A 14121-nucleotide genomic window follows, 5' to 3' on the forward strand; every position below is an offset into this window, starting at 1 on the left:
CCCCAAGAAGTCTCTTTACCCACATGAAGATCCGAGGTTCTCGTAAATGTACAATTTACCCTTTGTATCTCTCTCTCCCTCCTCCTTCCTTTCTGAAATCAATAAAAATATTTTTTAACCCCTAACCGGTTTGGCTCAGTGGATAGAGCGTCGGCCTGTGGACTGAAGGGTCCCAGGTTCGATTCTGATCAAGGGCATGTACCTTGGTTGCGGGCACATCCCCAGTGGGGGATGTGCAGGAGGCAGCTGATCAATGTTTCTCTCTCATCAATGTTTCTAACTCTCTCTCCCTCTCTCTTCCTCTCTGTAAAAAAATCAATAAAATATATATTTAAAACATTTTTTAAATCTATGTTATATGTGTTGTATGACAAAAAGAAGAAGAAAAATTTAAGTGAAAGACTTTCGATTTAGAGAGCACAGGGAAGAATCCTCAAGCAAACAAAATCAGACATGATGTCCAGAGCCTGGGACACAGGCAGGAAGGGGAAAAAGAGACTTAAATGTGAGAGGACAGGAATTTGTCCCGAGCAGTCCCATGGGAATAATTTCTACAGGATGCCTGGTGGGAGGGGACAGGGACCAGGTACGGCTCTTCGGCTGGAATGACCAACAGATGACTGGGCCTGTGGAGCACAGGTGGCTTAGTTTGCATGGCCACAAGTGGGACAATCAATATATAAAAAGGCTAATAGCAAAGTGTCCCCTCAGGAGTTCCACTGGGAGGGAGTTTGATTGTTCATGATGATGTACATTGACCACCAGGGGGCGGCACGGAATGAAGGAAGGCCCCAGCCACCAGCCAGCAGCAGCAGCAGCTGGGGAAGGAAGGCCCAGGCTGGCAGCCAGAAGACTCTGATTGGCCCTGATAGCAGGCCAGGTTTTGGGACCCTGCTATGCACAAATTTTGTGCACCAGGCCTCTAATGCTAAATGAAATGAACTTTGAAAAGGGTGTCTGCTAGAATTCCTTTGTTTTTTTGAATTTGTTGTTTGCTTGTTTTTAGTACATGAAAAGATGGGTCCCTGATTGAGCATAATATTTCACCTAAAACTAAATTGTGAAAGGAGAAAGTATAATAGCATGCATTGGTGAAGAACACAGGCAGGCTGGGCAGGTTAGGGTCAAAACCCAATCTGGCTACTTGTATATGTAAAGTAGTAACATCTGCATGCCTCCGGGTTCCCTATCTGTAAAATGGGTTAGCAACAGAACCTATTTCTAGGGTTGGTGTAAAGTTTAAAGAAGATGCATGTAATCTTCTTAGCCTTATGCTTCACACGTAGTGAATGCTTAGTAAATGTTAGCCATACCACTACGAATAGTTTCTACTTCTAGAAAGACTATAAGTTACTCACTATTTCGACAACCCTTATACAGATGGTCAAGACAAATTTCCTCTGAACCAGGATCATCCATGGTATTTGCGATGTCAGATACAGAATCTGTAAAACAGAAGAGGGTGATATATGCTGATCTTAATTTTAAACCAAAAAGTCAAGGCCCCTGATCTCACCATGGGGGAGAGAATATCTGAAACTGGGCCATGGTCAAGAAAATTCCTGGTTGATGCTCGCAACAAGCCCTCTATAAAAACAAGCGTGAATATTAGGGTCACATGACAGTGACGCTGACTTCTTAAACCATGGTCAAACCATTCCTGTTCTCAATGTATGTAAGCAGTTTATTCCATACTCTCCTCCGGGTCGGTCCTTCCATCTTCTAAGTCAGTCTCCTTAATCAGGACCACCCCTTAACTCAAACCCTCTAAAACATAACTGCTGGGGAACATCCTAAGCAAAACTGCCAGCCACAGCAGCTCTGCTGCAGACATGACCCGGGGCCCCCTTTGGTCCTTCAGTGACTTACTCAGCGTGTAGCCCGGTGTCTTCCTGGCAAGCTCACTGGCAGAGGTGACGGGCATTTGAGCAGAGTTCCGACCTTGGGCCTCCGAGGCTGTAGCTCTGTTGTTTGAGGACGGTGTCAAAGGTGGTACCTTGGGCACGGTGCTTGCTGATGTGTGGGCAGTGGTCTCCCCCAGAGTGCGCAGGGCCTGGAGCCTCAGATTCTGACTTGTGGAGCGGAACACATCTGTATCGCCTCTGATGGCTGATGTGAAGTCAAAATCAAGGACATCAGTAGCGCCAAGTGTAACCTTAGTCGGGCCATTTGGAGTCAAAGGCGGTGGCCTGTGCAGAGTGCTCCCTGATGTGAAGGCACTGGTCTCCCCCAGTGTGTGCAGGGCCTGGGGTCTCAGATTCTGACTTGTGGAGCGTAACACATCTTTATCTGCTCTGGCTCTGACGGCCGATGTTAAGTCAAAATCAGGGACATCAGCAGATCCATATGTAACTTTAGTGGAGCCGTTTGTTGTGTAGTGGACAGCTTTACTGGCACAAAATACCTGCTCTCTGTGTTCACTGTCATCTACAATGATAGGGTCAAAAGCAAGGTGAGTGGTTCTGATTTCCTGACTCCTCGGTATTGAATTTTCTCTCTGTCTATTGGTTGTGCTGTTGTAAGTCACTGGTCTCGTAGACGTGACATCTGTGGCCGTTCCGTCCGAATGATTATCAGAAAATGGGAAACGCTGGGCGGTACTGCCACAGAAGCGGCCCTCTGGGCTGCCATTCTCTGAAAACCTTTGGGTTCCTGTCGCTGGCTCGCTTCCTCCCAGACTGGTGGCCTCGGGTGAGGCCGAGGAAGGCGGAGGGCCATCTTGGCTTCCCAAATGCTTGAACTTGCAGGTGAGGTCCTCGACGGGCACATCCTCCGGGGGAGACCTGCGGCCGGTCGGACCCGCACCCGGTGTGCCGGGTCTCCCGTTTGAAGCTGGGGCAGATGGGAGGAATTCCTGACTGCCATAAAAGAATCGATCTCTGCTCTTGCTTCTACCTCTAGTTGCTGGGTCCCGGTTACGTAAAGGACCTAGGAAAAGACAAAAACAATGAAAAGTAGCATTAAAATGACTGAGTTCAGCCGAAACCGGTTTGGCTCAGTGGATAGAGCGTCGGTCTATGGACTGAAGGGTCTCAGGTTCGATTCCGGTCAAGGGCATGTACGTTGGTTGCGGGCACATCCCCGGTGGGGGTGTGTGTAGGAGGCAGCTGGTTGATGTTTCTCTCTCATCGACATTTCTAGCTCTCTATCCTTCTCCCTTCCTCTCTGTGGAAAATCAATAAAATTAAAAAAAAAATGACTGAGTTCTTTTTAAAATATATACATGTTTTTATTGATTTGAGAGAGAGAGGGAGAGAGAGAGAGAAAGAATCAACGAGAGAGACACTGATCAGCTGCCTCCTATACGCCCCCATTGGGAATTGAGCCTGAAATCTGGGCATGTGCCCTGACCGGGAATGGAACCAATCACCTCATGGTTCATGTTCAACATTCAACCATTGAACCTTATCAGCAGGGCAACATGACTGAGTTCTGACCACTATTCCTCTTAGAATTTCCAGGTTTGTTATCCATGTTCTATCAAATTACTTGTCCTGACGTGGTGTGTAAAAAGCCTGAGAAGGGCATTGATGGTGATGAAGGCTTCCTGCTATTCCATCACACAGCAGAAAACACCTGCCACCAATGAGAAGGGTCAGGCTGGCCCTGGCTCTCCTCAGCTTCTCCCCTGGGACTCGGATGTAGCTCCCAAACCCCCACCGCTGAGGTGGGGCCATCCACTACGGATATGGTGAATGGAGAGGCAGATAAGTGCAAATGAGGCAGGATTTTCCAAAAATCAGCCAGATTTTGCTCATATTGTGATGTTCTAACCCAGTGTTTACCAAAATTTAGACATATGTGTACCCCTTCTATAATTTTCGTAACGCTGAGTACCCCTCGTACTCACGAGAACGTAGAATTAGGCACAGCTAAGCGCAGTGCAGTGCATATCCCCACCAAACTCCGGTGCAATGCATACTCCCACCAAACTCTTCCCATACCCCTGGGGGTACGCGTACCACACTTTGGGAAACACTAAATCTAACTAGCAAGTTAAGAATTCACAAAATTTGCCGAAACCAGTTTGGCTCAGTGGATAGGGCGTCGGTCTGCGGACTGAAGGGTCCCAGGTTCGATTCCGGTCAAGGGCATGTACACTGGTTGCTGGCACATCCCCAGTGGGGGGTGTGCAGGAAGCAGCTGGTCGATGTTTCTAGCTCTCTATCCCTCTCCCTTCCTCTCTGTAAAAAAAATCAATAAAACATATATATTAAAAAGAAAAAGAATTCACAAAACTTAAACCAAAAAAAATGAAATGACAGTGTAATTGTCTAAATTCACTTAAACTAGAAAGTTTCCTCAAGTTCTTCAACTTGCTCCCTCCCACCCACCCAGGGCCCAAACTGAAATGAGCAATACCAAAAGGAACTGGTGTCTCTAGAACCATGAGTCACACCCCTGGGAAGCAGATAGGAGGAAGTGAGTGACACACAAGTGTGTGAGTGTATGTGAAATGTGTGCATGTGTGGTGTGTGCCATGTGTGTGAGTGTTGATGTTGTGTGGTGTGTGAGCTGTGCTATTGTGTGTGGGGAAGGGCCTTTCTCTTCCAAACCAGAGGGCAGCAGGAACACAGTAATTAACAAAGTAATTAATCAATAGGTTAACTAGAAGTGACAATAAAGATCTCTCTCACATCCAATAAACACACTTGGCATGGATACAGGAAACACACTGGTGATTGCCAGAGGGCAGGGGGTGGGGAGATAAAAAGATGAAGGGACTGAGAAGTATAGATTGGTGGTTACAAAACAGTCGAGGGGATGTGAGGTACAGCACAGGGAATACAGTCAATAATATTAGAATAACTATGTATGATGGGGTGGGTGGGCACTAGAAATATTGGGGGGAATACCTTGTAAAGGATAGGATTGTCTAACCCCATGCTGTACACTTGAAACTAATACAAAATAATATTTTTAAAATAAATAAAGAGCCCTGGCTAGTGTGTCTCAGTTGGTTGAACACCGTCCTGTGCACCGAGAGGTCAGATTCAATTCCCAGTCAAGGCACATGGCTAGGTTGAGGGCTCAATTCCCAGAAGAAAACATGCAAGAAGCAGCAGATTGATGTTTCTCTCTCCCTCTCTCTCTCTCCCCCCCCCCTTCCCCTCTCCCTCACTAAAATAAATGAAAACATATTTTTTTTTAAAAATAAATAAATTTATACTGGAAAACAACACCAAAACCAGCCCTCCTGATGTTCCCCTGTTTGGGAGCACCATGGTGGGGGAGAGAAAACATCAGATGAGGCATCAGAACACGAGTCCTGCCACTGTCCAGTGGGGTAAGGCCTTGGAAACGTTTATTTTATTTATTCATAGCATTACCCCTCACTCTCCGAAAACTGATTCAAGGCTGCTCGCAATAAAAGTCACTTAAAATTTCCAAGACTCAGTTTCCTCACTCATTACGTGAGACTAACAACACTCCTGCCTTTCTTCTCTATTCTGCGGTGAGGAGCAAGTCCTTTCCTTGTAAACTACAAAGTGTTTCTCAAATTTAAGGAAGGCTAATTGTTTATTATCTCTCACAGAATTTTAGAATTGGGGGTGGGGGTGAAAGGGAGTAGCCAGGGAGAGGCTAATGGGGGGAAAAGGAGATGTAAGTAATACTTTAATCAATAAAGAAAAAAAAAAATCTTAGAATTATGTATTCTATTTGCTTCACAAAATTCGCCTCTTCAACATCCACCTCATAAAGACATTAAAAATTGGCAAGTGTTCCTACCATTAAACAATATAAAAATGCTTAAGAAACAGTACTGCTCACCTTACACCCATTAGGATGGCTATTATTACACACACACACACACACACACACACACACACACACAGAAAATTACAAGTGCTGGCAAAAAGAGATGGAGATATTAGAACCCTGTGCATTGTGGTGGGATTACTGAGGAAAATGGTCAGGAAGTTCCTCAAAAAATTAAACAGTTACCATGTGATCCAGCAATTCTGCTTCTGAGCACATACACAAAAGCATTGACAGCAGGGTCTCTAAGAGATATCTGGATGCCATGTTCAAAATAACATTACAACATTCACAGTTGCCAAAAGGTAGAAGCAACCCAAATATCCATGACGAGTGGATAAACATGTGGGGTACACATACAATAGAACGTTAGTCAGCTTTAAGAAGGAAGGACATTCTCACACAGGCTACAGCTAAAGGAACTTTGAGGACTTTATGCAAAGTGAATCAGGCAGTCACAAAAAGACAGATACTGTGTGATTCCACTCACCTGAGTTACCTAGCATAGTCAAATTCAAAGAAACAGAAGCCAGATGGTGGATAATAGGAATCGGGAACAGGAGGAAAGGGGGAGTGATTATAAGACTTTGGTTTTGTAAGATGAAAAGAGTTCTGGAGGTTGGTTGCACCAACAATGTGAATGTACTTAATGCCACTGAACACCTAGAAATTATCAAGATGGTAAATTTTAAATTAAGTGCATTTTTACACAATTATTGTTGTTGTTCATCTGTACCCAAGGATATTTTTCCATTTATTTTTAGAGTAGGAGGGCGGGAAGAGAGAGAGAGAAAGAAAGAGAGAGGGAGAGGGAGAGGGAGAGGGAGAGGGAGAGGGAGAGGGAGAGGGAGAGGGAGAGGGAGAGGGAGAGGGAGAGGGAGAGGGAGAGGGAGAGAAACATCAATGTGAGAAAGACACATCGATTGGTTGCATGTGCCCCCGACCAGGGCTGGGGATAAAGCCTGCAACCCAGGAACATTCCAATGACGGGAACTAAACCCAATATCCTCCGGTACATGGACAAATGCTCTAACAACTGAGCACACCCACCAAGGCATTATATATATGCATGCAGTTTTTTAAAGAAAGATTCTGACATGGATTGGATGAACCTTGAAGACATTATGCTAAGTGAAATAAGCCAGTCACAAAAAGACAAATGCCGTATGATTCCACTTCTATGGAATCCCTGGAGTAATCCCTGGAATAATCAATTTCATGGAGACAGAAAGGAAAATGGTTCCCAGGGCTGCGGAAATAGGGTAATTGCTTAATGGGTTCAAAATTTGTTTGGGAAGATGAAAAAGTTTTGGAAATGGGTGATGGTTATTCTTGCACAACAATGTGAATGTACTTAATGCCACTGAGCTGTCTTAAAATGGTTAAAACAGTCAATTGTATCTTCTACTTTACCACAATTTAAAAAATAACAAACACATTTTTAAAGAAACAGTATGAGAACAATAAAATAAATTGCATGCATTAATGCTAATTTCCTATGGTAATTGTATTGTGGTTTATGTAAGAGAATGGCCTTGCCTTGAGTAGGTTCATACTCATCTATTTAGGTGTGGAGTCTCCTGATGACATCATACCTCAAATGTTTTAAACACAAAGATGTTATATGTGTGGGTACACACGCACACACACACACACACAGATAGATATAACAATTGTGACAAAATATAAACAACTAGTTCATCTAAAAGGAACTTACAATAGTATATTTTTTATTTTTAAAAAAAGCTTTATCAAGTAGCTTTTAGAAAAATGATAAACATTTTTAAAAACCTGATTGGTTTTTAATTATTGAATCATTTTCCATACAAATAACTGTAAGTCTACTTTTGCCCACCCCTGTGATTATGTAAGAATCGTGTATGAACGTGGACAAGGCCTCAAAGGGAAAATGAAGAGGGTTTTACGTGTTGAGGTAGAGTGATTGTAGGTGGTTTTCCTTTGTTTGTGATTTCTCTTTATTCCATTAAAAAGTAAAGTATGCTGAAACAGGTTTGGCTCAATGGATAGTGTGTCGGCCTGCGGACTGAAAGGTCTTGGGTTCGATTCCGGTCAAGGGCATGTACCTTGGTTGCGGGCACATTCCCAGTAGGGGGTGTGCAAGAGGCAGCTGATCAATGATTCTCATCGATGTTTCTAACTAACTATCTTTCTCTCTTTCTCTCTGTAAAAAAACCAACAAAATATATATATTTTTAAAAAGTAGAGAATATCCCTGGCCTATGTGTCTCAGTCCGTGAGCGTCATCCCATGCACCATGAAGGTTGTGGGCTCAATCGCCAGGAGGAGGCAGCTGATCAATGTTAGATTTTCACATTGATGTTTCTCTCTTTCTCTCCTCCCCCCGCCCCCCGTTTTCTCTCTCTAAAAATCAATTATATGTATATATATATATATGTGTGTGTATTATATATATATATATGTGTGTGTGTGTGTGTATACATACATACATATATATATATATATATATATTTTTTTATTTTTTTATATTTTTTTTTTTTTTAAGTAGACAGTAGACAGGGCTCACCTCTCAGCCCGGTCCTTCTCGGGCTGTGCTTGCTGTTGCAGATGTCCTGGATGTTCTGCACCACTTCCCGGCTCAGCCCGTGCTCCCGCATCATCACCAGCACCTTTCTGTCCATCAGGTTATGAGACCGGATGCAGTTGGAAAAGCCACAGTTCCCTCGGGTGAAGTGTTCACAGATGTGGAGTCTTTCGCACGGCTGCTGGGCACAGATCTTTTTTCGGCCTTCTCCCTTATAATCTTTGCATATCTACAGAGGAGAGAACGAGAGTCAGCGACAGAAGTCCTTCCTGTGCCTGCTACACATTCATTAAGGAAAGTTTGAGTATAGAGAAATTTCAAAACCAGGCAGAGATATACCAAAGGGGGGAAATGCATGCCACAGTCTTTAATGACTTCTAATCAATTGATCATCACTTTGGGGCAGAAGGAACCTGCGGACTCATTAAAAGAAATATGAATTTGCTAATCCTTTGGAAGAATCAGAGTAAAATGGTGAGCTACAGGTAGGACCCAACAGGACCCAACATGAGCCCTACACTACGAGGGCACCTCCGAGAGGAAGGCCCACCTGTAGATATCAATTCATTAAAAAGACAGGTGAGCCAAGACCGGTTTGGCTCAGTGGATAGAGCGTCGGCCTGGGGACTGAAAGGTCCCGGGTTCGATTCCGGTCAAGGGCATGTACATCGGTTGCTGGCACATCCCTCATTGATGTTTCTAGCTCTCTATCCCTCTCCCTTCCTCTCTGTAAAAAAAAATCAATAAAAATATATTTAAAAAAACACACGGAAAAACAAAAAACAGACAAGTGGGTCTTCCCTGCAGCTGCTGTTGAAAATGCAGAATCAAGTCTCTACTAGACAGAATGTGGCAAAGCTTCTCAAGAGATCCATCAAAGAAGATAATTTTGTGTGTGTATGTAAGTAGATATATCTAGCTCTAGAGATGTCGTTCCTACTGAAAGGAGGGCAGAAGAAACATTATTATGCCTGAGGCCAGGCCCTCTGATGCAGGACTGGAGGACGCTAGTTTAAAAGTCTGCTGATGCCCGTCTGGCGTGGCTCAGTGGTCAAGCGTCAACCGATGAACCAGGAGGTCACAGTTCCATTCCCAGTCAGGGCACATGCCCAGTTGTGGGCTCGATCATCAGTGCGGAGTGTGCAGGAGGCAGCCAGTCAATAATTCTCTCTCATCATTGATATTTATCTCTCTCTCTCTCCCCATTCCTCTCTGAAATCAATAAAAATATATTTTTTAAAAGTCTGCAGACCCAAAACCACCTCCCTTGAATTACTTACTCCCAACCTGTTTCCTTTGCTGTACAATATATTTGCTCTCTCTGCCTATAACACATTGTTGAGCAGATTCAATAATGAAATATGTAAATACGTTAGGCAAGCATATAATCTTCTTGCTGATGCTGGCACACACTAACACTAGAGAGCCAGTGTCTGAGAGGCTCCAGCAAAAAAAAGAACAGTTAGCAAGTCCACAAATAATACGTGGAAGCTCTAAGTGGCCTTAATCTCCACCTTTTTCCTTTGGTCGTGCTGAAGCTGCCTGGCTCTCATCGGCCTCTGGCCCACTCTCTCCTTGAGACCGAGCACCATGCCTTCAATTAAATTGCCAAGTTCTGATGGAGAGGTATTTGAAGTTGATGTTGAAATTGCCGAACAATCTGTGACTATCAAGACCTTGCTTGAAGAGTCGGGAATGGATGATGAAGGTGATGATGACCCAGTTCCTCTACCCAATGTTAATGTGGCAATATTTTAAATAAATGGTCCTTCAGTGGTGCACCCACCACAAGGATGACCCTCCTTCTCCTGAGGACGATGTCAACAAAGAAAAGCTCGACCCCCATAAGGGGCGTGCAAGGAGACAGCTGATCAATGATTCTCTCTTATCACTGATGTTCCTAACTCTCTCTCCTTCTCCCTTCCTCTCTAGAATCAATAAAAAATATTTTTTTTTTAAAAAAAGCAAAAACAAATAAAGCATTCAATTAGTCCTACTCCTGCATTTTCAGAGTACACTTGCTCACACAGGGCTCCCTAGCAGCCCAGCAGAGGAGACATGCCAGACTCCAATTCTTATAAAACTTCAAGCAGGAAGTAAGTGGCCGGAATCTCTGAGGTCATTCAACAAAAGCCATCGGTTGGTGTTGCCCCACGAGAGCCCTGGTGCTGAGTTTCTTCCTGGTCTTACTCAATCACGTCCACGAAACAACAATGCCAATTATGTATTCTTCCTGCTTTTTAAACCGAGGAAGCCTAACTTACCTCAGGCAAGAAAAAGGGGTCATTTTGGACCAGAAGCACTGCTAATTCTTCTTTGTTCAGTCCAGAGATCTGATGGCGTTTCAGGACTCTAAAGTTGTCTTCTGAGAGAACATCGTGAGAGTATTTGCACAAATGTCTGGGGGGGGGGGGGGGGGGGGGAATGACAATTGTCAGTATTTCCAATCACAGAAAATTGAAAAAAATCATCCAGGGAACTTTCAGTCATTGGAAATCAAGACCCATATCCTTTGATAACTAATACAGGTTGGTCCTGCTTTTAAAAAAAATGCACTTTAAAAATATAAATTAATGGCTCAGTGGATAGAGCATCGGCCTGTGGACTGAAGGATCCCAGGTTCAATTCCAGTCAAGGGCATGTACCTTGGTTGCGGGCACATCCCCAGTGGGGAGTGTGCGGGAGGCAGCTGATCTATGTTTTGCTTTCATTGATGTTTTATCTCTCTCCCTTCCTCTCTGTAAAAAATCAATAAAAATATTATATATATGCATGCATATATATATATATATATATATATATATATATATATATATATGTTAATGGCCCAGTCAGAATGGCTCAGTTGGTTGGAGCATCCTCTATGTACCGAATAATTCCCCGTCAGGGAATATGCCTGGATTTCTGGTTCAACCCCTGTCTGGGCACATCTGGAGGGCAGCCAACGAATGTTTCTCCCTCTTCAGTGTTTCTATCTCTCTCTATTGAAACGGTTAAAGAGAATAAAACGGGGCAAAAAAAAACCTTATTGTGCTTAGCAGATACCTTACAGAAAGCTTGCAGCCTTGAGCACAGCATAGCTCAGATAACCAGAAGGCACATGGCATGGGAGGAACCAGGGACGGACCAGACCCTCAGTCAGCAGAGCGGCTTGCAGCCAGCAAGGATTAATAAAAACCTATCTCTCCTGCTCACTTCCCTGATGCCTTTCTCGGTCTCAGCCCTCTTGCACCCAGGTGCTGGGAATAAATCTCTTTTGATACATTATAACCTCATGTCATAGGTATGCGACCTCAGCCCACTCCAAACCTTTCATCTATCTCCCTTCCTCTCTCTCTAAAATCAATTTTTAAAAACATATTTAAAAAAAACTGAAACCAATTTATTAGAAATGACTGCTCATTGAGAGACAAAGAATAATGAGGATAGCACATTTATGGACTGACTATAGAGTCAGTGAGAAAATAGAATTCCATTTATCAAAGATTTTAATTATACAAAAAGTATCCATTGCTTTCTTTCTTTCTTTCTTTTTTAAATATATTTATTGATTTTGTACAGAGAGGAGGGGAGAGAGATAGAGAGTTAGAAACATCGATGAGAGAGTCATCCATCAGCTGCCTCTTGCACGCCCCCTACTGGGGATGTGCCCGCAACCAAGGTACATGCCCTTGACCTGAATCGAACCCGGGACCCTTCCGTCCCCAAGCCGACGCTCTATCCATTGAGCCAAACCGGTCCCGGCTCCATTGCTTTATTTCGTCTTCATATTATATATCAGTGTATACCTGTATAATTTGTGACTATAAGGCATGTAACAAGCTCTTAATGGTAGAATTCAAACAAGTCTACAGAAAGAGATAAAAACCCCTTCACTTTAAGTCTTTGATTATGTAGATATTATAGAATTTTCTATGATAATGAGATTGTTCTCTCATCCAAGCTTTCTAAGAAATAAGCCCTACATGGCTACTGAGCATTTAAAACAGAGCTAGTGAGACTTAGGAACTGCATTTTTCTATTTACTTTATTTTAATTAATTTATATTTGAATAGCCACATATAACTAGTGACCACCATACTAAGTGGCAAAGATTTAGATCTTGGCTATTCAAAGTGTGGCAGGAGAACCAGTAGTACCTGGAAGCTTGTCAGAAATTTAGAATCGCAGGCCCTACCCTAGTCCCATTGAATCAAAACCCATCTTCCAACAGTTTCTCCAAATGATGGAATCACACTGAAGTCCAAGATGCACTGATTTAGATCACTGAGAAGTCCTGACAGCACTGAGAGTTTCATCAGACAAACCAAATTTGACAGTTAGCAATGTCCACATAACAAACTCATTCCACTTTTTAATCTAACATATCACTAAAGTTCTCAGATTTATTGTTTTAATAGTTATTAATATGATGGGATATTGCCCTGGCTGGGTTGCACGGTTGGTTTGAGTGTCGTTCTGATATGCCAAGGTTTCAGGTTCAATCCCCAGTCAGGGCACATAAAAGAAGCAACCAGCCCTAGCCAGTTTGGCTCAGTGGATAGAGCATCAGCCTGTGCACTGAAGCGTCCCAGGTTGGATTCTGGCCAAGGGCACATGCCCAGGTTGCGAGCTCAATCCCCAGTGAGGGGCATGCAGGAGGCAGCCAATCAATGATTCTCTCTCATCATTGATATTTCTATCTCTCTCTCCCTCTTCCTTCCTCTCTGAAATCAATAAAGAAATATGTTGTTGTTTTTTTAAATAAGCAACCAATGAATGCATAAATAAATGGAATGACAAATTGATGTTTTGGTCTCTCTCAAAATCAATCAATAATATATATATATATATGATGGGATGTTCTATTTTCTAATTTGCACAACCATTATCAAATTATCAGGTGGTTAGGTTATGGCCAGGTTTTCACTATATAAATAGTGTGACTACAATTACCTTTATACATGCTGGAAACCGATCTTTGTCTCTAATAGAGAAATGTGAAAAGGGAATCCAGGAAAGCTGGTCAACATTAATTGTTCTGAAAGGTCGCAGCTAATCACATTGTTTGTTGAGACATTGGTAGTTAAAGCAGCCTCCACCTGGTTAGTCATAGGTAAATTCTTGCTGAGTGTCTATTATTGGAATTTCCTGCCTAAAGGATATGGGTATATCTCATAATCTTAATAAAAGAGATAGCAAAGCCGGAGCACTGGTAGTCCTCTCTTGGGCTCCCACCTGGCTCCCAATAGTCCCAAATTAATACTTTTCTAAGTCTCTTTCATTTGTGTGCGGCCTTCTCCAGAACCCTGAACCACGCGGGATGTGAAAGGGTTCCCACAATACAAATAACCTTCTTTCTGTCTGTTATTTTCCTGGGATATATTCCTTTGGGAGTATTTCCCAAAGGACACAATTATTTTCTTGGCAACCTGCATTTCATTTTGATCTACTGCTCTCCAGAAAAAAAACATACCAATATGTGAATGTGATTATTTCTCCACAAGCACATTAACGTTGAGTTTTATTATTTTGCTATTTCAAATAGGTATGAAATAGACATATTTTTAATTTGCACTTAACAAAATCCCCATTTATTTGCCTTGTTTTATTTTCCTGATTGAGAATTTAAATCTTTCTTTTAATAGTTTTTCCTTCGTTTCCCAAATATTAAACACTTATCTGTTGCCACTATTTTTTTAGTTCATTATTAGTAGTAAACATAAATGCAAATGACTTTCAAAATGATCTTGCTGAAATTGATCGTTGGTTTTTATTTATTTTTTATTTTATTTTTTTAATGTATACATATTTTATTG

The 14121-nt window shown here is 42.6% G+C and overlaps 1 protein-coding gene across 5 annotated transcripts in view; it reads right to left on the reverse strand.

Annotated features, from left to right (window-relative positions):
- Positions 1–14121, reverse strand: part of ZC3HAV1 (zinc finger CCCH-type containing, antiviral 1) — a 56635-nt gene that overhangs the window by 17024 nt on the left and 25490 nt on the right. For 4 of the 5 annotated variants that reach the window (XM_045577219.1, XM_045577212.1, XM_045577227.1 and 1 more), the window contains 4 exons: positions 10588–10723; positions 8306–8552; positions 1870–2928; positions 1359–1445 (listed from right to left, as the gene is read on the reverse strand). In XM_045577219.1, coding sequence (XP_045433175.1) covers positions 1359–1445; positions 1870–2928; positions 8306–8552; positions 10588–10723 — 1529 coding nt within the window. The remainder of the gene's footprint in view (positions 1–1358; positions 1446–1869; positions 2929–8305; positions 8553–10587; positions 10724–14121) is intronic. The other variant, XM_045577223.1, reaches the window with a different exon arrangement.

The sequence above is a fragment of the Pipistrellus kuhlii genome, unplaced genomic scaffold (genome assembly GCF_014108245.1).
Source record: "Pipistrellus kuhlii isolate mPipKuh1 unplaced genomic scaffold, mPipKuh1.p scaffold_m20_p_10, whole genome shotgun sequence".
NCBI classification, from domain to species: Eukaryota; Metazoa; Chordata; class Mammalia; order Chiroptera; family Vespertilionidae; genus Pipistrellus; species Pipistrellus kuhlii.